Source organism: Plasmodium cynomolgi, chromosome 9 (assembly GCF_000321355.1).
Source record: "Plasmodium cynomolgi strain B DNA, chromosome 9, whole genome shotgun sequence".
NCBI classification, from domain to species: domain Eukaryota; phylum Apicomplexa; class Aconoidasida; order Haemosporida; family Plasmodiidae; genus Plasmodium; species Plasmodium cynomolgi.
Genome location: NC_020402.1, coordinates 870,462 through 893,490, shown reverse-complemented (window position 1 = coordinate 893,490; position 23,029 = coordinate 870,462). Strand labels below are relative to the sequence as shown.

Here is a 23,029-nt window from a genome sequence, read left to right as displayed (position 1 = left end):
AAATCAGCATCTGCTCAATGAGGTCCTTCAACTCCGTTATCTGCGTCTCGAGGGGGGATCCATCCTTTGTGATTATCGACGTGGCTATAACCGATCTTGATATTCCGCAGGCTCTGCCGAGTGCCATTTTGCTGCGGACGTAGACGTACGGGGTGTTCTGAGAAAAGGGGGGACACAGGGGGGGAAAAAGTAAAAAAAATGTGTGCAAACAAAAGGGTGGGAAAACGAAAAAAAAACGGTTGCGCATTCCGGCGGACGCGACCAATCCGAGCCAAGTCAAACCCTTCGCATGACTCAGTTTGCACACAAAAAAAAAGTGAAATAAATATATTAGCAAAACTCACCTTGTCTTCGCAAACAAGCGGAATGTGCGATATAATTTCTAGTGGCTTCGCATCCGCTGCGAGAATCACCAACTCGGATATTCCCTTGTGCAGACTTTTGACAGCTGCGCGGAGGAAAAAAAAAAAAAAAAAGTGAACCGGGTGAACCGGGTGAACCGCGTGGTGCGAGCAGCGGTACATGGAAACATGGCATGCGTAACGCACAGTGCATCGTCCCGAAGGAACTCATTCAACGTGTGTGAAGTATTTCCGTTTTTACCTTCGTTGGCTCCCCTCTTCAACTGCCTATACACAGTTGCCCTTTGTATAACATCGAGAATTTGATTCGTCAGTTCGGGAGAGGCCAAGGGGAAAATCTTGGCATTCACGTCGTCCTCCTTCTCTTGAACACCCACGGTGTTTAAAGCATCCGTCGACACCGCGGCGTCCGACATGTTGGCCAAAACGCGCTCACAGGGGGTGCAAAGAAGTGTATCAGTGTGCCAACATATATGCTCTGATATATGTTTGTTGCTGCTTGTTCCTTCCGAGGGGGGTGGCGTGCGCGCACAAATGGACGACCAGTTAATGCGGCGCGCTCGAACACTCCGAGGAATGGTTAAGGGGCTCCTGCTGATTGTCAGCTCGTGGTTCCTTCCAACGTCGCTTGTTTGATTGCTTCCCCGTTTGATACGGAGTGGTAAGCTAAAGAATATGCAGCGTGGATGTGGGTCCTCGGGAGCGCCGTCCTTTGCTATGCCCTCTCCCTGCACTCTCTTCCTACACTCTCCTCCTGCACTCTTTCTTCTATTATCTTTCCCGTTCGGGCGTTGGTCCTGTTACCCTACTTGACAGTTCTTTTGGGCAGATCGAGGGAAAATCAGTTCATCCACTTGACCGGTGGGGGGGGCTGCAAAATTGCTTTCGATGCTGTTCTTTGTGCCTACGCGCGTTTATCGCTTTTTCGCTCGTTCTGTCACTCGTTCTGTCACTCGTTTGGCTTGACTTGACTTGGTTCGTTTTGGTTTATTTTTATTATATTTTATTGTATTTTATTGTGTTTTATTTTATTGTGTTTTATTTTATTGTGTTTTATTTTATTTATTTTTTTTTTTAATGATCCCAAAAACAACGAACAAACGAACAGCGGTACGTAACCCAAAATGCGACGCGGAAAAAAAAAACAAAAATGTAACCTTTTTTTTTTTTTTTTTTCGCCAACGTTGCGCAGCGAGAAAAAGAAAAAAAAGGAAAGCGCCAGGCAGGAGAGGGCATACATTGGCGTGGCATCGCCAAACTGGATAAGCCTCAGAGGAAGAGTATATACATCTTCGCCCCGAATGCGAATGACGTTGTGTTCGAGGAAAAAAAATAAAATAAAATAAAATAAATAAAATGGGAACACTTGCAAATCGCATAATTTTCACTTATTTGTTGTTCACTCGCCATATTGAAATGGTGTGATTTTTTTTTTTTTTTTTCCTCTATTGTGCTAATCCCCCTGTTTGTGTCACTACTTTTTTTTGGGGGTGCCAACATGATGGGGGGGGCAGGGATATCCGAAAAAGTTTTGAGGGGGGGAGGGCTCCCCTGTGGTGCGGCGTAGCAAGGGTGAAGATACGAATGGGACAAAGCGCGCTAGTGGAAAGGGAGCCCTGCGCGTGAGTTCACCCCAGGAGGAGAGGGGTTGACCAACCGGGGGAAAACACTAAGATGCCGCTTCGCACAAGGGAGCGACCTCACCACGCGGTGGCTGGCTGCTGGGAATGATGGGAGACTCGAGGGAAAAAAAAGGTGACGCGAAAAGGTGAAGCGGAAAAGTGAGGAGAAAAAGTGAGGCGAAAAAGTGAGGCGAAAAAGGGAAAGCTAGCCAACGTGCCGTGGGCGGGAGGTGCGGCTGGCCCCCAGTCTAGAAGCTGTCCATTTCGCTCTCCGCCGAGTCCTCCACCGCCGTTTACACCGCCTTCTACGCCGCCTCCCCCACCTCGTCGAATTGGCCAGAGAGGACGCCGAAGCCGTTGAAGAGGTAGTGCACGGTGATGTCCTTGAAGAAAATGTCCCGAATTATTTGGGGAGTCAAGATAAAGTACTGAGGCTTGGATTGGTAGTCAATCTCGATGTGCTTATAATCGTAGTGGTGCATAAAGTGCTGCTTGTACATGGACGGGTTGGAGAGACAGGAGAGCAGTTCGAAAATTTTCTTCTCATTCGTTTGGTCCAGCCCCTGGTTGAGTTCATCCAGTACATAGAAGCCGTTCTTGGTTAGCTTTTGTATCGATAGGATGTACAGCATAGTGGTGAGGGAGCGCTCCCCCCCGGATTGATGCGAAACAGAGAGTAGCAAAAAGGGAGCAGTCTTTTTAAACTTCACCTTGATGTACAATTCGCATCGTTCGAAAAGGTCGTTTTTTTTAACGAGTTCGATTTTTGCACCATAGTCGGGGTTTATAAAAGCTATAAATTTCCCCAAGTTGTGATTAAGGAATAGGATACACTCGTCGATTTGATTGACCCAGTTGGAGAGGACGAACTCAATTTGCCTGCTGTGATTTTGGAGTTCCTTCCCCAGGTTAATCAGCTGTTCCTTTTTTTGTTTCACATTTTCATTATGCCGTTCTATGGACAAAACAAGCATATTATATTTCTCTTCATTTTTTTCCAAGTTGTTATAAATCCTTTGCTGAATGGCACACTCCTGGAGAATATTATCGATTTCCTCCAGGGAAACTTCAATCTGGTTGAGTGACTTAATTTCTTCCTTTGAGAGTTCTCCCTTCTGTACCTTCACGAGATTTTCCAACTCGTGAATATCATGCGTGAGGGCAGTGTATTTCGTATTTTCCAAATCAACCTGTGATTTGAGCATTTGGTGTTTTCTCTCACTTTCTGCGTTTTGACTCTTAACAAGGGATAGGTATCTCTTCCACTGTGAGAGTTTCCTCCATATAGAGAACGCTTCCATATCGTTTACTTTGTGTCCCTTTAGAGTGTCAAAGTAATCGCTACAAAGCTTTATCTTCCTCTCATTCAAATGGTTAATCCGTTTGCTTATTTTATTTTTTTTTTCATCAATAAGTTGTTCCCCCTTTAGATAAAGCTTCAAATTTTCTTCCACCTTTTGCAATTCCTTAATTAGAAGTAATTTTTTTTTCTTCCTAATGTTTAGCTCACTTTTTTGTAGAATCAAGTTATTGTATTGATCATTTTTTTGTTTTTTGAGGACATCCAATTCGTCCATATTTTTCTTCAAAGTGTGCATCTCCAATTCGCATTCTTTTCTCCTTTTCTCCAAGACATTAATATCTTTTTTCACCTCCGAGCTGATATAGTACAATATTTTACACCTCCTATCTATGAAGGTGAAATTATCTATAAAAACATCCTTATTGTAGGTACTTATCCTATATCGATGTACATTCTGTTCACAGAAATAGAGGAGAGTACCCACCTGTTCATTAATCTGTCTGGCTATTTCTTCCAACATATTAAAATTTGTTATATCTTTGGTAGTTTTATTTTTAAAAGTTCCTTCTCTAACTACAAAGGCGATATTGATTGGAATGAAATTCATGAGGCCATTTTTTAGGACTTTCAAATAGTTCATAAATGAAATACTCGACTCCACGTTCTCTCATTTCATTAGTCACATGACATAATTTGTGATTTTCCTTCGACATGGTAATTACGGATAGTTTGTAATTTTTATACAGCGACTCCAGTAGTGATGTATTTTCTTTCTCGATAAGGAGAAAGCTGTTGAAATACTTTTTTAGGAAAAACTCCAACACGTAATCGAATTGCGGTTTGATGCATTTGATATATTTACAGAGTGGTCCATAGATGATATTCTGCTTGGACAGCTCATCGATGATAGCTCCATTCATATCGTTCTGATTTGTAATCTTCGATAAATCATACTTCTTCCTTATGTCCTCTAAAAACGATTCGCTTAACAGATGGTGTGTTTGTACAATATTTTTTATGTTCCTTTTATAATTCAAAATTCTTTCACGTAAGGTGAATTCTATGCTATTCAGGAATTTTTCTTCTTGTATATTTTGATAGTTCTGTCTTTTTTGTAGCTTTTCCATGAGGGAGGCATGCTCTGTCTGCAGTGCGTACTTCTTCATCAGGAATTGCTTATTTGTGTTCGCCATATTTTTTAGCTCCTCTTGGAGTGTTTTTTCTGAGACTTCTGCATTGTCATCTCCCTTTTGGATCCCCATTTGAGTGGCTCTTTCATGAAAGAATTTTTCTATCTGATCTAGCTCTTCCTCAATTTTTTTTTTTTTTTATCCAAGTTTTTTATATACTCTTCATTTTCGTGCATGTGTTGTACTGCATCTTCCATGACCTTTTCCTCACTCAGAATTTCTCCTTCGATTTCGTCTAACTGGACATTGATTTTGATATACTTAGTTGTTGCTTCCTTGATTTTTTTTTTCTCCCTGGAGAGTTTTTCGGACAGGTGATTTATCACCTTATGGCATTTCTCCAACTCGGATAGATACTGCTTCAGCGTTTCGAAGTGTTCATTTTTCTCCTTCACGAGGGAATCTACTTTGGATCTCACTTCTGTCAGCTGCTTCTTTTTGGAATTCATGGCCAGAATGGATTTCTTCACTCGATAGGTTCTAACTTTAGCTAGTAGCTTTTTCAAATTTTCAAATTTCCCCTTTTTTTCTTCCAAATCGATTATAAGTCTCTCCTCTTCCTTCACCTGATGTTCCAACAACTGCATGTTGTGTTCTCCCTCCTTCTTTTCCTTTACAAGCTTCTTCACATGATGATATTTGTCTAATAAATTTTTATCTATTGCCATTAGCGTGCATTCGAATAGCTCTTCTGGACTTAACCTAGAAAATCTGCTTACATTTTCTTGTGGCATGAACGTTATTAAGTTACCCAAGTTGAGATGGAATTCCTTCTGTAGTTCCTGTATATCTGTGTAGTTAACCTTTTTGTAATTCACGAACCAGAATGACTCCAATTTATTTTGAGTTATGTGCATAATTCTCTTTATGACTGTGTTTGTCCTTTCGTCTTTTTTTAACTTAATTTCTATGAAACTTTTTTTTTCTCCCTTTTTTATGTAATTGATTAGGTCCTTGTTCCTGGAGAGTATGTTGGAGTTATAGCCTAGACCAAACACCAAGGCGCACACAAGGGAGGATTTTCCGCTTGCGTTTGCGGCAGCGATAAGGTTGATTCCTTCTTCTGCTTTTAGCGTCACCGGTCCGCTAAACACCATCCAGTTATAGACGGTGATTTCGATTATTGCCCCCTTCTTCAGCCGGCTGCCTCGCGGCATCTCCGCGGGGGGACGCGAGCAGGCGATGGCCGACCCGTTCGCTTCTGGCCCCACGCGGGCGGCACCCACCACTGCAGCGCCTGCTGAAGCGCCTACTGAAGCGCCTACTGAAGCGCCTACTGAAGCGCCTGCTGCAGCGCCTACTTCAGATCCCACCGCAGATCCCAGTGACCGCCCTTCCGCCTTCACTCCCCCGCGCCAACTCCCATTTGCCTTCTTCTTCCCGGTGATCTCTTCCGCCTTCAGCAGTTTCCTTTTTCTGGGGAAGGTCATTGTGCACAGATTTGCCCTCTTTCCGCACCTCTCCCTAGCAGCACCGCGCTGGCCCCCTAGGGGTACATATATAAATGCATATATATGGCTTTGCGAGGATGAGGCGGGGTAAAATCCAGATTATATATGCCCCTTCACTGCGCTCATGAGGAGAAAAACGAAAAAAAAATGGTTTCGTTTCCCCGTTTGTTTTTCGTTCTAGCGTTTCCGTCTGCACTGTCCTATTTTCCCCTCATGGGTGCTCTCATAACTAGGTGTGGACATCCGCCCGCTTTTAGCGTGTTCCCAAAAGAGTAATTAATTTTTGTTTCGGGGGATGTTGCCAAATTGGGCACGCGCGTGCCTATCGATGAGTTCCACAGAACAAGGCCGCGGATCGTTCCTCCCCTCGGGTTGACGCGCGAGGGCGAGCTGGATGAGTCGTTGTGTGTTGTATCCCGCGCTAGGAAGTTTGCTCGACTGGCACTACTTGGTCGGTGTTACCTGGCCTCACTCATTCGATAGAATGTGTTTTGTCATTCTGTTGTTGGGCTATTTTTTTTCTTCTTTTTTTTTTTTTCATTTTTTATTTTCTATTTTTTTGTTTTTCCCGTTTAACCGCCTCGCCACTCCCCGTGCGGCGCGGAACAACTCAGGGCGCGAAAAAGAATCAACCTCGGGGCTTCACCAATCGAGAAGTTGGCACCTCTGTATGCCCAGGCAAATAATTTAGTGCAGCACGCGTCAGGGATTTATTTTTTTTTATGCATTTTGTTTTATTTTATTTTTTATTTTATTTTTATTTTTTTATTCCCCTGCGCGATGGGAGGCATGTCCGTTCCCCAAGCGTTTAGCAGTTTCCCATTTTGCGAAACAGTTACAGCCATGGTTTGAAAATCCGTTCGGGAAAAAGGGCCCCTTCAGGGGAGTCCCCTCCCTGCGTCCGCAGCTTGGTGCGTCACATTGGAGTTGTCACGATTGGGAAGAGGTAACAGGGGAAAGAAAAAAAAAAAAAAAAAAGAAGAAAAATAGGCATACACAGGGATATTCATAAATACACACATACACATTATGTACGTGTGTGCACACGAGCGGTATACCCTACTGGCTGGGGCCCCATAAAAAAGGGGTAAAAAAAAAAACAGTTCCCCAATCATCACTACACATCAGCGCGCCGCACTGCGCCTCCAGCTAGAGGTCCCAAAAAACTGGCTTAACCGTCGACCGCTTGGACTTCTTTAGCCTCATGTTGTTCAGTTTAATCAGATTTTTGTTGTGCAGCCTCCGAAAGCGATGATAATCATCTGCCGTGGCCTTTTCAACATTAACAAAAAAAAAAAAAAAAACGGAAAATTTCCTTGCGATGAGCAAATGAACTCGGATAAAGGTTATACGTAGGTTTTCCCATGGGTCACGGAAATGGGTACATACGTGGCTATTCTTATGTTCGCTCATCAGTATGACACCATTTCGCAGTTATTTTCAAACAAGGGACATGCCTGAGCGCGCTCTCTTTAGTGTGTACTGTACCCATTCACATTAACCATTTTCTTTTCTCTCCTGTTCGTTTCACCTTTCCGTAGAGGAACATCAGTGCCAACTCTCCATAGCTCTTCATCGGTTTTTCTAATTCCCACAGCCATTTGGGGTAGGCATGGTCAGGCAAAATTTCATGATCCTTCTCGACTGTATTGTAGATGTTAAAGATGTGTGCCTTTTGCTCCTCTGTACTGTCCGTGGTCGCTCCCCCCCGATTATCTTTTTTATCCTGTCCCTTTTTCCCTGACTTGACCTTTGGGGCGAGCATGCCTTGACTTAAGAAAAAGCTTCTCGAATGGATGGGAAAGGTGGCGAGTCTCCGGGGCAGCCCCACAACTGCCCTACTCATACACTGCATCATTGTGGTGGTGTGGCGCCAGGGGGGGTAGCAGCCGCGGCGTCATTTGCTTTGTCGGGCGGAGGGTCAGTTAAACGTCATGTCGCCGCTCTGCTACGTCGCTTTACCGTTTTGCCACTTTTTCCCTGAATAGTTGGCAATTTTTTTTTTTTTTGAACTGGTGGAATATATACCCAACCTGTCGCGCCTAGGCAAACTGGTCATACATGAAGAGGCGAAATTTTTTTTTTTTTTTTTTGCAAAATTGATACATAGTACTGCACATGCCCAAGTGAGCAGCTTCCCCATGGGGGAATTCACATTCAGAAAATTATTCCATGTAGAAATTTTTTTTCTGTTGACCCAACGCATTGGCTATAATTCGGTTGGCAAAAAAGAAAAGCGTTTTTTTTCACTCCCCTTTTGTAGTGTCAGCTGACGAGAGGGGGGGGGCGCGGTGTAGGAGGAGGATGGAATGACCTCCGTTATTTTCCATCGCATAAGCATGGAAAAAAAAAAACATTCATGGGAACACACTGCCAAGTTCGCCTGCTCAGTTGTAATTTGGACCCCTTCAGGGGGTTATTCTCTTTTTAGGAACACTCGATTCACCTTTTTGGGGTGTGTCCCTCCAAGAGCATCCATTCGCAGTGCCACGCTGCCGGTGATGGAACTCCCTGGATGGGTGCGCTTCTCTCCCATGCTACGCTACCGGCGATGGAACTCCCTGGATGGGTGCGCTTCTCTCCCATGCTACGCTGCCAGTGATGGAACTCCCTGGATGGGTGCGCTTCTCTCCCATGCTACGTTGTGACTGCCTGGAGACCCCCTGATGGGGCACAGGCTTAACTAGCAAGGAGTTACTCAAAGGGGAGGGGAAGGACACGGACGGGAGAAGACGACGGAGGGGGGATTGCTAACGGGGGAACTCACAGGGAAGCTCCTCACAGGGAAGCTCCTCACAGGGGAACTCCTCACAGGGGAACTCTTCACAGGGGAACTCTTCACAGGGGAACTCCTCACAGGGGAACTCCTCACAGGGGGGCTTCTCACAGGGGGGCTTCTCACCGGGGAACTCCTCACTGGGGTGCTTCTCACCGGGGGACCCCGGCCCGAACATCCCCCTCGGCAAAGCGCGCGACAGGTAATCCATTTTCTGCTTCTCAGTGGGCAGGCTGTTCCACACCTTGTGTGAAATGTGGATAAGCCTAAATCCCATATGCGCCAGAAATTTGTGTCTCCATTCTGCCAAGGCTGTTAGTTTTTCAGAGTTGAGGTAATATTGGAAGGGGGCATTTACCTCGATAATATAATTTGAGTGTGGGTGATATATGTCCACTATGAATGGTCCACAGGCAACCGAATTCAAGTGCTCGATTTTTATCAGCGTGAGCATGTCACTGATTTCTTTGTGTAACATGCTTGTGAACCCTCCGCGTATTTTGTCTCCTATTTTGGCGCCTTGGTGGGAGTTCCCATCCGCGCGCGGGTGGCACGGGTCGCTCAATGCCTCGTCCCTCTCCTCATCGCTGCTGCACCCGTCCCTCTCCTCATCACTGCTGCACCCGTCCCTCTCCTCATCACTGCTGCACCCGTCGCTCTCCTCATCGCTGCTGCACCCGTCGCTCTCCTCATCGCTGCTGCACTCATGGCTCCCCTTACTGCGGATCTCCTTCCAGTTAGCACCACGCGAGTAACGCCACAGAAAGGCCCGCTGTTCCGCCGTCAGTCTGTCACACAAGGATGGGCAAAATAGCGTAACGTACAGATGCAATACCTGCAGGTGACGTGTGTAGTAGCTAAAATATTCTTTGTAAAAACTAGCAAGAGAAATGAACTTTAAAATCATTTCCTCGGTGAACAGTTCCAAAAAGGTAATGGCCTTGATGGCCTTCAGATTTTTCCCTGAGAAATTACCTAGCCGTTCACAAAGCGTAATTTGCAAGGATTTACTGTACACACTGTTTGCTAACCCTAGCTTACTTATCGAGTTGGCTGACTTGACAAGGAAGTTATTCCTGAGGATGGGCCAACACAACGTCATGTTTCTTAGTGCATAGATTAATTGGAAGTCGGACCATTTTAATCTAGAGCATCCTTGAAAAAGATATACATAATGCTTAGGCTTCATCAGATTTTCTCTTTTGAAAATTTCACACAGAATTTCGCTTATCATTTTTTTATTATTCACCTTGACAGATGCAATGGTTTGTAAATATCGAAGCAGACTCCGTACGTGTACCTTGCTGGACAGGTTCAAAACTCGGTTCATAAAAGCTAGCCATAATTCCACGTCCACGGGTTTCCCCTTCCTAACTAGCTTGGCTTCATTCATCATCAGGAATCTCAGTTCCCTCGCTTTCACTGTGCTCAAGGTGGGGATATCTGGGGAACGATACGTATCATGAAACCAATATTTTTTTGGACTAATCCTGATTTTTTTTTCTCTTTTTTGGTCCCCATCGAGGGGAGTTATACTCTCGTCGAGAAGTTTGCCGCTAACATTGTCCCCCCTTTTGCGCATTTCATTTAGTAATTTTTGTTCACTTTCGTTTAACTTTCTCGTGTCGATGTGATCTAGCTGTCTTTCCCTGTCTCTCATAAAAGATTTGTAAAAAGAATTTTCTTTCATTCCATACACACCTTTTTTTTCAAAGGGACTTGGCATATACCAAAATGTGTTCATTTCGTTTTTCTTCTTTTCCTTCTCATCGTCTTTGTAATCTTTTATGTCTATCTTCATCCCCTTGTGTGTTCCCCCACTCTTGCCGCTACGCAGGAGGTGCTTTAGCTGTAGCTTATCATCGTTCGGGGTGCGGCCACTACCATCCTTGTGCTTCAGCAGCTTCTTATACTCATGGGGTTTTAAATGCTTTTTTTCCTTTCGGGTTGTCTCCGCGAGGATGCGTCTATAGTCACTGGGTGCTTCCGTAGCTTTGGCTTCTTCATGTTTTACCTCACCTCGGCACTGTTCTGCCCTTGCAAGGGACCCCCCTCCCTGCGGCACGGTTTTGTGCGGCACGACGAAGTCTTGCTCCTGTTTCAGGTACGATTTCTCAACCCTAGGTAGCATCCATTTTTTATTCCGCTTGACCCAGCTTCTCCTTTTGTTAAGTTTGTTTCTAGCTAGCTTGCTTATAAATCTCACATCTGTAAAAAACATAGTACATACTTTCTGCGAACTTTACGATTTTGTTGTTGCTGCGTACTTGTGTAGAATGAAACGGGACGGCATCAGAAGGGCATTTTTATGGACACCTTTTGATCGTGCTTGGCATCTCCACAAAAGAGGAGCGCGCGTTTGTGAGGTGTTCTTTTTTTTTTTTCCCCCCAATGTTGCATACGTCCCATCGCGTTTGAGTGATGCGGCTTCTACGCGTACGGAAGGCGCATTTTTTTTTTTCCCTGTGAATACTTTTTTCACCTGGTCAATGGGGCCCATTTATATCTGCATGCGGTATGAAGCCCCCCACGTCGTACAGCAAGCTCGTCCCGTGCACCTTTTGCTGTAGAGTGTATGCATCTACATGCAAGCACATTATGTAGATAAATGAAACTACGTGGTATGCATATACCTTTGACGGTTTTCCCATTCTATGTATGAGCAACGAGCTGTCGATCCATCCTTTTGCCACGACCAACGTATGTTCCTTGAATGTATACTTTACCCTTACAGTGTCAGGTCTCCCCACATTTGAAGTAATTTTTTTTTTTTTTGGGGGGGAACACGTTTCGGTGCCCTTCGACTTTCTATTTTGCCATTTTTACCCCAATTGCGAGAGAGCACCTGATTGTGAAGAGCGCGTGTTTACCCAATATAAAATTGAACTCTAACTTGTTTGCTCAATTCCCCACAAAAAAAAAAAAAAAAAAAGAATACTCTTACTTTTGCATACCTCGCTCACATGACATGCTAATAATACATTTTTTTATCTGCATTTTTTTTTTTTTTCATAACAAATTTATACACCTGCATGAATTTTCTCTTTTGTGGATTTACCTTTTCAGGAATTTTTTTTTTCATTCCTTTTTATAACACCTTTTTAGCAACCATTTGACAATAAAAGGAGAGAGAGAGAAAAAAAAAAAGAACGCATTGTAGGAGAAAAACTCACCTTAAGATGAAGTTACCGTAATGCTTACATATATCCTCGGGTGAACGAACAACACAAATTTGGTTTCCCCCCTTTGGGATACATACATAATTTATCATATGTTCGAATTTACCTGAACAGTTCATATTTTTTTTTTTTTTTTTTTTTGCAAATACCGTTCGTATGATTTGCCTTTACGTAAGAAGCTACTTGATTAGGCATTCCTGCGCTTATGCGTTTATTACAAGCTCGCACCTTTACGTGGTTAGCCACTTTTCCATTCTGTGACATCGCCCCACGGGGGTACACATAAGGGAACGGCCTCGCCGCATAGCTACGTGTATGCCTTTATATGTATACATATGCACCTGACCTGTATGCAGTCTTGCCGAGGCATGCGCGCTGTTGCATTTGCCACACCATAGAGAGGGAAAGAGAACGACAGTTGCAGGAGTATTCCCCGGCAGTGCTGCGTGCTCAGCGGCATGCGTGTGTTATGTATGGCTTGAGTAAATCCTGCACAGTTGTGTGAATTTCTCCGAATTATTTCGTTCCCTTTGTTCGCTTTGTCCCATTTTGTTCTTTTTTTCTCCATCCCGCCGTGCGTCTTTCAGCGCCTTTTACCTGTACGCCCATTTTGTTCCATTCTGTTTCGTGCTTTCATTTTGAATTTCGCCTGAACGCATCAGGCATTTATGAGAAAAAAAAAAAAAAAAAGCTAGCAATAAGTAGCACATGCTGAAATTTATTTTTACACCCAGCGGAAGCACATTACGCCAAATTTCAAAAGAGGAGCATATAGGCACTTGCGTGTACACTCGCATATGTGCTTTGCATATTCGTGTTCGCGTGCATACCATAGTGTACGTGCCATCGCGTACGTACCACCGTTTGTGTGCCATCGCGTACGTTCCACCGTTTGTGTGCCATCGCGTACGTACCACCGGTTGTGTACCTTCTCATATGTACACATTCACGCTCTTCCATCCCCTACCCACTTTGCCAACACGCGTACGCATCACAAGGCAAAAAAAAAAAACCCTGGGTTTTCGCCCCCTAAATTGTAAATTATATCCTCTCTCGCTAATATCATTAGCATTATGCGTTTCCATTAATTTTTTTTTTTTTTGTTATGTACATTTTAAGTGTTGAAAAAATGAAAAAAAAATAATGTGCCTTCTCCATATCCCTTTATCACCCGTTTTTTGTCTTAAAAAAAAAAGAAAAACCCCTCCTTCACGTACATATTTGATTGTTCAGTTGATTGCGCGCACCTGGTCGTTCGTCCCTGGTCTCGTGTCACTGATTAACCCCACTGGTTTCTCACCAACTAATTGCGCATCAGTGATTTCCCCCTTTTTTTTTCACCCCCCCCGCGCATACCATTTAACGAGCACACAGATATATCTTCTTTTAACCAGATGATTGCGAAGTTTTTTTTTTTTTTTAAACTCTTCCCCTTACGTAATATTCATTTTCCATTAATGTTAATTTATTTTATTTTTTCGTAGAAATGAATATATTTACCAGATGTGTATTTTTGTATTCATTCATTATAGTATTTGTAATTTGCACAAATGATAATAACCAATCCAATAACACCGATGAAGGGGGGGGGAAGGACAAACCAGGGAAGGGTGGCTTTGACTTTAGCCAACTGGGGGACATTTTGAATTCCCTGAACGGGAAAGGAGGTAAAGGTGGAAACGCAAATAATAATAACGATCACTTTGACATGTTAAATAATCTTTTAAACCAGAAAGGCTCATCAGGAGGAGGCCTGGAAAATCTTATGAACCTTTTTAATACAGGAACTAATAAGGGAGGCGGAAATGCAAATTTGAATAATTTAGATATGGGCAAAATGATGGACATGTTGAAGCAGTTTGGTGGAGCCGCCAACAGTGGTGCACAGGGGGGTGGCAAGGGCACCGGTGCAGATGGACAGAAAGCTAACCCTATGGAATCTATTGGAAATTTGCTAAACATGATGAATGCGGGTGGCAACAAGGGAGGCGATGGGAAGGGTGGCAACCCACTGGAAAGCATAACCAGCCTGTTGGGCAATCTAGGGGGGAACAAAGGAGCTGACGGGAAGGGTGGTAACCCGCTGGAGCACCTAGGCAGTCTCCTGGGCAACCTCGGCGGAAATAAGGGCGCCGATGGGAAGGGAGGCAACCCGATGGAGCACCTAACCAGTCTACTGGGCAACCTCGGCGGAAATAAAGGGCGCCGATGGGAAGGGAGGCAACCCGATGGAGCACCTAACCAGTCTACTGGGCAACCTCGGCGGAAATAAAGGCGCCGATGGGAAGGGAGGCAACCCGCTGGAGCATCTAACCAGTCTATTGGGAAATCTCGACGCGAATAAAGGAGCTGACGGGAAGGGAGGCGGGAACAACAAACTGATGGGAGACATCCAATCACTATTGGGTAACTTCCTCAACGCAGGGAAGAACAATAACGCGCCATTTGCATTAGATAAAGGTGTAATGGATGGATCTAGAAATAAAGAATCCATTATGTTAGAATATAATCAAAGTGAAAGGGACCTCCTGAGAGAATTACAAAATTTGATTAACAAAAGTAAAGGAATGAATGCCAATGGAAGTAACAAAGAGTTAGAAGAAAAGAATTCCAAGCTGAAGAATTTTTTCAGCTCACTTAAAGGGAGGTATAATCCGTATTCCTACGAGAGAAAAATCCTAAATGATATAACAAGTGAGGAGGATATTAAGAATAAGTATAACATTGATGACGAATTTGAAAAGCATATATATGTTAGTGCAAATGATACGAGTGTTCATTATGAAGAAATGAGTGATGAGGAAAAGGAGAAGAAGACAGGGATGTTTGCTGATGTGAACCAATTGGATGATAACGAATCTGTTGAAAGTGGATCGATTAATAGCCACATTTTAAGAAAGAGCAAATTAGAAAATGAGAAACTTCTGCGTGGGTTAATTGCAGGGGAGAGTGATAATTTGCGTGAATGTAATTGCGCGTCGAGTAAGGTAAAGAACTGTGTGTTTTCCTACATCAACTATAACAACTTGGAGTATATGCTGGACAGCTTGAACATAGATGTGAAGACAATGGTGAAGCAGTACCGAGCTTCCTCTGTTTCTGCTACTGCTAAAGATGCTGCTTCTGCATATGTTAAGTCGGAATCGTTTCTCGTCCCGTTACCCCCCTTGGATGCGAAATCAGACGTCAGGGACACGTCCAAGTATGTATTGAGAGTGCCTCGTGTTCTCTTCCTCTCAACGAAGAAGGCCTTCTCCACCTCCATGGATAGGTACTTCTTCAATTTGTACGATATTATGGAGAGCCAGCTGAAATGGAATACGTACATGTGGGGCTACGGGTTTAAGTACTACCCTCTATTCTTCACGAAGAATCTACACACACTGTTACACAATTATGACAAGCAAATAGGAAGGGAACCATTTGATATCATCTTTGTCCACAGCAGTTTTGTTTCAAACTATTACAATCATTATTTTTTTCTGAAGAGTATGCCAAGGATGACTACTTTGATATTTATAAATGATGGATGGGATAGCAATGTAAAGAATGCCTACTTGAATTTATTTCCTCACATATTTTTTCAAAACCAGGTAAATATATTCGAGTATAACCCCTTGAACAGTATTGACTCCGGGTCGGAGAAGAGAAAGCTCGTCAATAGCTTATGGAATAAGGTCTCCATTAATGACTCCAATGAGGTGATATCAAATAAGCATAAGAAGAAGGGGAAAAATAACGACAGTAGGAAAAAGAAAGGAGGTAACGGGGTAGGTGGAGATGAGGAGGAACAGGATGGGAAGCAGCAGGGTGGGAAGCAGCAGGGTGGGAAGCAGCAGGATGGGCGCAGTGCAGGTGGGGAGGACTCCCAGCAAGAGGATGAACACGACGATGATGAAAACAAAACGTTGTGGGCATTCCTACCCCATGGAGTGAATCCCTGCTGCCTGGACAATTTTGAAAATATGTTCGACATGAAGGAGAACGACCCGAACGACACCTCGAAGAAAATGGTAATCAGTCCAACCTATTACCAGGACCTTGCCAGAAAGATGAAGAAGAAGAAAAAAAACAGTCTCAAATTGGAGCTGTCCTACTCCCTTCTGGACGTATTCCTTCCAGCATGCACCTATAAGGATACCATCCCGAGCTTTCTCAACAATGAGCATAGAGACATCGACATACTCTACCTCTGCAACACGACGTCCAGTAATTACAATGACTTCCTAATTCAGAAGGTCATGGATTACATTTACAACAAAGATATTAGCAGCCTGAAACATAAAATAAAGAAATACGAGTTCGATTTGTACTACTGGAAGGTGTGGGGTATGCAGACTACACACAAATTGATCAAGAACAAATTAAAGGAGTACCATCATATGCTGCGAAGGAGCAAAGTGTGTATAATTAGCTCCAAGTTTGCGGGCATGCTGAACAGAATGGTGATTGATGCTCTTTTCAATGGCTGTGTTGTCATTACGGATAAGAGTCATAACAAGGATATTAACAAGTACATTATTACGACACGCATACCGTATGAGTATTACGAAATTAGTGACCTGATTTATAACAAGGAGAATATGAACAGCCTTTCAAAAGACATGGTGGAAAAAATTAATGCCACTTTGGAGGAGGTAAATAGTGGCAAGAAGGACCTTCTCAAATTGGAGGCGTTTAAAACGGTTATGAATTCGTATACCTACCAAGGGGTTATTCTGAACTGGATCCTCCCCACGTTGTACTTCCACTACAATCGAGAAAAGTACGAGCTTGTGAATAACTACTTCGTTTTGCCGCAATACTTTGAGGACGTTATTTCGAAGAGCCTGAAAACGACGAGTGCCCAGCGGGAGAAAATTATCGCCAACATTGACTTATCCCTCCAGGAGGACCTCATAATGAATAATAATGAAGTGGCTACCTGGTGCATCATCTGGGTCCTCATCTTCGCCGTCATCGTGTTTTACCTCCTGCGCAACAGCAACCTGGTTAGCGCCCTATTCAAGCAGCGGAAGCTGCACCTCTGAGGGGGGGCGCACCAGAAACGGAAGAAACGGCACAAATAGCACAAATAGCACAAATAGCACAAATAGCACAAATAGCAGAAATAGCAGAAGTTAGGGCAGGCACATACCTTACGAGGGGGCGTACCATAAGTTAGGAGAGACACACACGTTACGGGGAAGAGCGTGCCCCGCGCGCGTCGTCAGCCAAAATTACCTTTACCCTTTTTATTTTTGCACTGCCCATTTTAAAAAGCACAAGTTGTTACCTTCGCATATTTGTCAGAATGCCACACCTGGTACCATTTTTCGTTTCCAGTTCACCTGCTCACATGTTTACAGTTTTTTTTTTTTTTTTCTTTTTTTTCTCCCTCTTCACAGCGGGGGGAGAGGCGGGGGACTTGCGCGCGCTGTAAGGGTGGAGCATTCATTTTTGCGTGAAGAACCTGGCGATGGTGTAGCGCGCTTCCACCACGGCGTGGTCACCCCCCCTCCCCGTATTTGTTACCTCTTCGCTCGCGGAGGAAATTTTTTACCCCCGCGCAGTGCCATCTCGTATGCTGACATGCATGCCAACGTACGTCCCATCATACCTGCGTGCATACCTGTGTGCATACCTGCGTGCATACCTGTGTGCATACCTGCGTGCATACCTGTGTGCATACCTGCTTGCATACCTGTGTGCATACCTGTGTGCATACCTGCTTGCATACCTGCGCACTTCCCTGCGCACATTCCTACACACCTGTGCCCATTTGCACACGTGGGCTGCCTCCCCGTGCGATGACGCAAAGGGGGAAGAGGCCACCCACGCAGCGCCCACTTAGCACATCCTTTTCAATGCATGCACGTTTTTCAAAACGAAACTTAAAAACAAGTTTTTTTAAAAAAGCACATTTTTAAAATGACCAAAAGTTGGGCATACCGGCGGCGCGCTAGCGTGGCTGGTGATGCTTGCCTCCTTTGGGAAATCTTCCACTTCGCCAGCAGGGAGCCAAAGGTGGTATGGGTTGCCACAGATGGGCCCCCCCTGAGGGGGTTGTCTTTTTCACTACGTTCGCACTGCACAGCGGAGAAAGGCGCACTTTTTTTTTATATTTGCTTTTTACTTTCGCTTTTTATTTTCGCTTTTTATTTTCGCTTTTTATTTTCGCTTTTTATTTTCACTTTTCACTCATCGTGATAAGTTTCATTTCTTTGGGGCCCAGTGGACGGAACGAAAAAAGTAAGGACATGGAGTGAAGTGGAGGTTCTCCGGGCACTCGAGACATGGCACAGCAAAAGTCGGGACCATCCTTTACGTATTACACTGGAGGGGGCGGGGCATATAGTACTTAAAATGGGAGGGTCTCGATGGGGGAACGCTCACGCGAAGGAGAAAAGAGAAAAGGCATGCAAATTGGGAGTAAATATGTAAACGTAGAAAAGCATACTCTGCCGTGGAAGCAACGCTATCATTTCCCCTCTGTGACCACACTTTTCTTCTTCTCCCCTGAGATCACCCCTTTAACTCCAGTATCTTCCCTATGGCTATGGTTTTGCCTTGGTCCCGCAGGGTAAACCTCCCCAGTTGCGGAAGCTTGTCAAACACTTCTATGCACACAGGGTTGGAGAGTAAAAAGTGGGCAGTAACGATACAGTCATTTTTAATAAATTTTGGTTTAATTTTTTTCTTTTTCGTTTTTTTATCTATAACCTCCAACATATCAAGGAATTGAATTTCCTCACAAGTGGTATGGGCATGGAAGATACAGAAATATCCAGCTGTCACGATTGGCTTATGTTCAAGTAATTCCACAATGGCTACTCGTCCAATAAACTCACTAACAACAGAGCACAGGTTCAACGAATCGCACAGAACAAACCCTTTACTTATTTGATCCTCTTCAACACCTAACAGCTTTACTCGAACATTTTCTCCAGGCTTAGCATAAGGAACTTCATCCTCCTCCACGTATACATTCAGCACCTTTACCTTCAACTTATTTGGCATCAAAGTGCAACTCATGTTATTTCCGTACAGGGTTCCTGATTCGATTTTTCCAATAGCTATAATTCCGTTATCTTTGTATCCTTCTAAGAGCGGTATTCTTAGAGGTCCCTTTTCATCCCAGGGGGGGGGAGTCAACGTATTTAAAATCTGAATCAATGTTGGCTTAGATGTATCATACCAACTAGCCCTTGCATCATATATTTTAGAATCCTTATTAGACACGTGTTCTAAAAGATTCTGTCCGGTGAGTCCCGAGATGGGTACGAAATAAACATCCTTGTTGATGTTGTACCCGCAGGATTTTATAAAGGGAGTTATTTTTTTTTGTATTTCGTCGTAGCGGGCTTCGCTCCAGTTGCACGTGGGGTCATCCATCTTGTTGATGGCCACGATGAGTTGGTTGATTCCTGGGGGGGGGAGGGGCGTGGTGTGAGAAGCGTAGTAGTGGGTGCACTGCCAGAAGCATAGTAATGGGGGGTGTCAGAAGCATAGTAATGGGGGGTGTCAGAAGCATAGTAATGGGGGGTGTCAGAAGCATAGTAATGGGGGGTGTCAGAAGCATAGTAATGGGTGCACTGTCAGAAGCTACTGTGCAATCAGCCTAGTACGGGGGATGCCGCTGAGGCTTCTCACCGCGCCCCCTTCTCTCTGGGCCCTACCTAGCGTCCTCGCAAGCAGCGTGTGCTCGCGGGTCTGGCCTCCTCTCTCGAAGCCCGTCTCGAACTCCCCCTTGCGAGCGGAAATGATCAGCACACCGATATCCGCCTGCGTAGCACCACTAATCATATTGGGAATAAAGTTCTTATGTCCTGGGGCATCCAAAATGGTAAATCTCCTGTCCTTCGTCTCAAAGTGAGCTCTACCTACTTCCACCGTTTTCCCCTTCTGTCTCTCCTCTTCGTTAATATCCATAATAAAAGCCAAAAACCAACTCTCCCTATTTTTCTCCTTCGCCTCTCGCTCATATTTTTCTATAGTCCTATCATCCACATACCCGAGAATGTAAAGGATATTTCCACAGGCGGTTGACTTTCCTGCATCCACATGTCCAATAAAAATAATGTTTAAGTGAGGTCTGGGATCAACTTGAACCAAATTTTTTTTTATTTGTGAAGTTTTTTCTCCTTGAGAATCCTCTACTTGGTCTTTTTTATCCAATTCCGTGGGGCTATCTTCTTCGTAATTCTCCACTGGCTGCTCATCATTTATCGTCATTTTTTTTAATTGTTCCTGTACGTCATTTACTGTTGGGTCTTCTGTGTTCTCCGTACCCAGGCAAGAGGAACCGTTGTCTGCGTCATTTTCTTCTTGGCTAGCTGGGGCGCCCCCCCCCTGGTAGGCCATTCCGGGGTAGTACGACGGGGCGTTCGCGTTGAAGCTGAAGGGCTCATTATTCATCTGCAGTGGGGGGGAGTAAAGCGGTGGAGTCAGGCGGTGAAGGAGTAAAGCGGTGAAGGAGTAAAGCGGTGAAGACGCGAAGATGCGACGGGGCGACGGGGCGAAGGTGCAACGGGGCGAAGCAGTTTGATGGAGCAGCATCGAGAGGGCTGACCACATACGCGCACACGGTGGCAGCAAGGTAGATGCGAGGGGAGTCCACCAGCTACACATACACGTGCCGCTTCACCTACTCGGCAAAACGAGCAAATCGCGAAGCATATCACACATATGAAAGCATCACCACTAATGCGTACATGGCATAAGCTCGCAACTTCTCAACTATTCCTATTTTTTTATTTTATTTTGTTTTATTTTGTTTTATTTTGTTTTATTTTTTAATTTACATTTAAAGAAAAGGGGTGGTGGTGGCAAGTCCAGTAGGGAAACAGATTCAACAATTCGTGATAGAGTACCGTACCGATCAATATTTAGAAAGGAGATTTTCTCCCAATGGTATAGAAAAAGAAAGAAAAAAAAAAATGAAGGCAGCAAAGTTGGTGAGAACGAACTGTATGCCTATTTAAAGAACTCCCTTCTTTACTTGTATCGGCAGGCGGGGCTGTAACTCTCTCTGTGTGGGTTCTTTTTCTCCTTGCCTTCCCTACGTTTTATTTTCGTTCGCTTTTTCTTTTTCTGTGGAGGGTTCCTTCTTTAGGGCAATCGTGTCAGATATGATGATTATTCCTGTTGGTCCCCGGAGCATTGGGTTCGTTTCTTCTCTTGTGCGTTTTGCGCGCCTTTGGCTGTTCCGCTGTGGACTCCAATTGGCATGATGCTTAGTGAGGGGCCTCAATCGATTCAAAGGGGCGGCGCTGGCTAGGCGTACACGGCAAGTGGCATGCAGTAAGTGACGCGCAGTATGTGACACGCAGTATGTGACGCGCAGTATGTGACACGAAGCAAGTGACACGGATGCAAGGGGCCGCTGCCGCTGGGGATGGCGACGAATGAACAAACCTCTGTGGCGATCTCGAGGTCCCAATTCGCTTTGCTCTTTAAAATATCCCTACGTGCGTTAGTCGGTTCTACTTTTTAATAAAAAATATTTTGCCTCTTTTGAAGGGGGCAGCGGTGCCGTGAAAAATAAATCCACAAAAAATGGCAATTGGAAGCGAAAGGTCGGGGGGAAAAACGACGAGGGGGAAAAACTGAACGACGGAACAGTTAAAAAAAGTGCACGCTGAGGAGATGATGGCAAAGTGGTGCAGTGGTGAAATGGTGCAGTGGTGAAATGCTACTGTGACGATATGCTACTGTGACGATGTGCTACTGCGACGATATGCCACTGTGACGATATGCTACTGTGCCGCAGTGCGCCTCTGTTTTTTCGCACCATTTCCCACGTATCACACGAACGGAAAGAAAGAAAAAACAAAAAAAGAAATACGTAAAAAATGGGAATGGAAACCACCGCATATTTTTTTACCTTTCCCCCCCTTTGTTACCTCCTGCTCCTGCTGCTCCTCCTCCTCCTTTGAACGCTTAATGAGGACATCCAAACTTTGACCAGTTGGCCCATAAAAGACATTCCCCGCCAAGAGTGAATAGGAAGGGGGTCTGTTTAGAAGCACGCCGCGCTGGGTATGACCACTGCGGAGGGGTGAGACAAGGCCACCTTCACTGTGCATGTAAAAATGGTATCAGCCAGTGGAAGAAATAAAATAAAATAATAAAATAAAAATAAAAATAAGATTCGATCAGTTGTAGGGTTAAATAAAATGAAGTGCGTCGCGGGGATTTTTCCACTTTTAACTCCTAAGTTGATGCCAACATATGTTGCCAGGGATGCGATCAATTAGAGCGATACTCGATGCTGGGCCAACCTGGATGGAGACTCCCGCACCCTCAAAAGGATGCCGGTGATTACCATTTCAGTTAGGCTTACCTACCCAGCGGCAAAGTATATAATTTCCGGGTGCTTCACCGTGACGAGCGTACTCTGCCTATCCACCCCGCTGCGTTCCCCTGAGTGAACCCACCCTTAACTAAAAGGAATCATGGGTCAGTGGTCGAAGAGCAAGTAAATGCGTGAACAGTTTGATGACTTCGCGCGGTGGAAGACGGGGGTGGTCGGCGATTCCCACTACGCTGAGTTGTGCGATGGGTTGTACGCTGAGTTGTACGCTGAGTTCCACGCTGAGTCCCACGCGGAGACGGCGCAAGGGGGGCACGTCTACCCACTTGGACTGCACACGATGGGTAGTTGGGTCCGTTTTAAGGCAAACTCGCATGAACCAACTCGTGTGGACCCGTTTTCGCCTGTGGGGGGTGAAACGTGGAGGGACCCTAGCCCTGCCGACACAACGCTATCTACCCATAACTTACTAATCCCAAGTGGGTGTGCAAAAAAAAAATAAAATTAATTCCGTTTGGGGGAGTATATATAATCAAAAAGTTTGTCACCACATGAAGGGTGACAGGAGGGGGGGTAAAGGGAGTCATCTAAACATAATTAAAAAAGTAGCAATGGGGGAGAGTAATAAAGTGAGCTATGTATACAAAGCGTACAAAAAAAAAAAGGGAAACATAAGGAGGGAAAAAAAGACCGTGCGAGGGAAAAAAGGACCGTGCGCGGAAAAACACCAAAGGGGGTAGGTAGCTTTCCCAATGCTGTTTTGAAAGAAAAGCGAAAAGTGGGACGATGTGATGACGATGTGAGAGAGAACTCTTTTCCTGCCTCTCCAACCGGCAGCTATCCCAAACTACC

At 44.7% G+C, this 23,029-nt stretch overlaps 6 protein-coding genes across 6 annotated transcripts in view; 1 reads left to right on the top strand and 5 right to left on the bottom strand.

The window, feature by feature from the left end:
• Positions 1 to 778, bottom strand: part of PCYB_092990 (ribosomal protein L7A) — a gene marked incomplete at both ends in the record, with an annotated part of 780 nt that extends 2 nt beyond the window's left edge. The window contains 3 exons of the mRNA XM_004222413.1: positions 1 to 157; positions 345 to 448; positions 604 to 778. The exon at positions 1 to 157 is cut by the window's left edge and continues 2 nt beyond it. Of these exons, the coding sequence (XP_004222461.1) occupies positions 1 to 157; positions 345 to 448; positions 604 to 778 (436 nt within the window). The remainder of the gene's footprint in view (positions 158 to 344; positions 449 to 603) is intronic.
• A 1,511-nt stretch (positions 779 to 2,289) lies between these two features.
• PCYB_092980 (SMC family C-terminal domain containing protein) lies at positions 2,290 to 5,907 on the bottom strand (the record flags this gene model as incomplete). Its single annotated transcript, XM_004222412.1, has 4 exons — positions 5,779 to 5,907; positions 4,588 to 5,634; positions 3,913 to 4,549; positions 2,290 to 3,860 (listed from the first exon to the last, which is right to left on the bottom strand). The coding sequence occupies exons 3-4, from the start codon at positions 4,547 to 4,549 to the stop codon at positions 2,290 to 2,292; spliced, it is 2,208 nt and encodes a 735-aa protein (XP_004222460.1). The 5' UTR covers positions 4,588 to 5,634; positions 5,779 to 5,907.
• Positions 5,908 to 7,077: 1,170 nt separating this feature from the next.
• PCYB_092970 (hypothetical protein) lies at positions 7,078 to 7,786 on the bottom strand (the record flags this gene model as incomplete). The annotated part of the gene is made up of 2 exons (XM_004222411.1): positions 7,078 to 7,200; positions 7,460 to 7,786. The coding sequence occupies 2 exons, from the start codon at positions 7,784 to 7,786 to the stop codon at positions 7,078 to 7,080; spliced, it is 450 nt and encodes a 149-aa protein (XP_004222459.1).
• Positions 7,787 to 9,027: 1,241 nt separating this feature from the next.
• PCYB_092960 (RAP protein) lies at positions 9,028 to 10,925 on the bottom strand (the record flags this gene model as incomplete). The annotated part of the gene is made up of 2 exons (XM_004222410.1): positions 9,028 to 9,100; positions 9,601 to 10,925. The coding sequence occupies 2 exons, from the start codon at positions 10,923 to 10,925 to the stop codon at positions 9,028 to 9,030; spliced, it is 1,398 nt and encodes a 465-aa protein (XP_004222458.1).
• Positions 10,926 to 13,369: 2,444 nt separating this feature from the next.
• PCYB_092950 (hypothetical protein) lies at positions 13,370 to 16,913 on the top strand (the record flags this gene model as incomplete). Its single annotated transcript, XM_004222409.1, has 2 exons — positions 13,370 to 13,958; positions 14,056 to 16,913. 2 exons carry the CDS (start codon positions 13,370 to 13,372, stop codon positions 16,911 to 16,913), a joined length of 3,447 nt encoding a protein of 1,148 aa, XP_004222457.1.
• Positions 16,914 to 18,387: 1,474 nt separating this feature from the next.
• Positions 18,388 to 20,280, bottom strand: PCYB_092940 (translation elongation factor EF-1 subunit alpha; the record flags this gene model as incomplete). Its single annotated transcript, XM_004222408.1, has 2 exons — positions 18,388 to 19,289; positions 19,542 to 20,280. The coding sequence occupies 2 exons, from the start codon at positions 20,278 to 20,280 to the stop codon at positions 18,388 to 18,390; spliced, it is 1,641 nt and encodes a 546-aa protein (XP_004222456.1).
• Between the last annotated feature and the right edge of the window lie 2,749 nt (positions 20,281 to 23,029).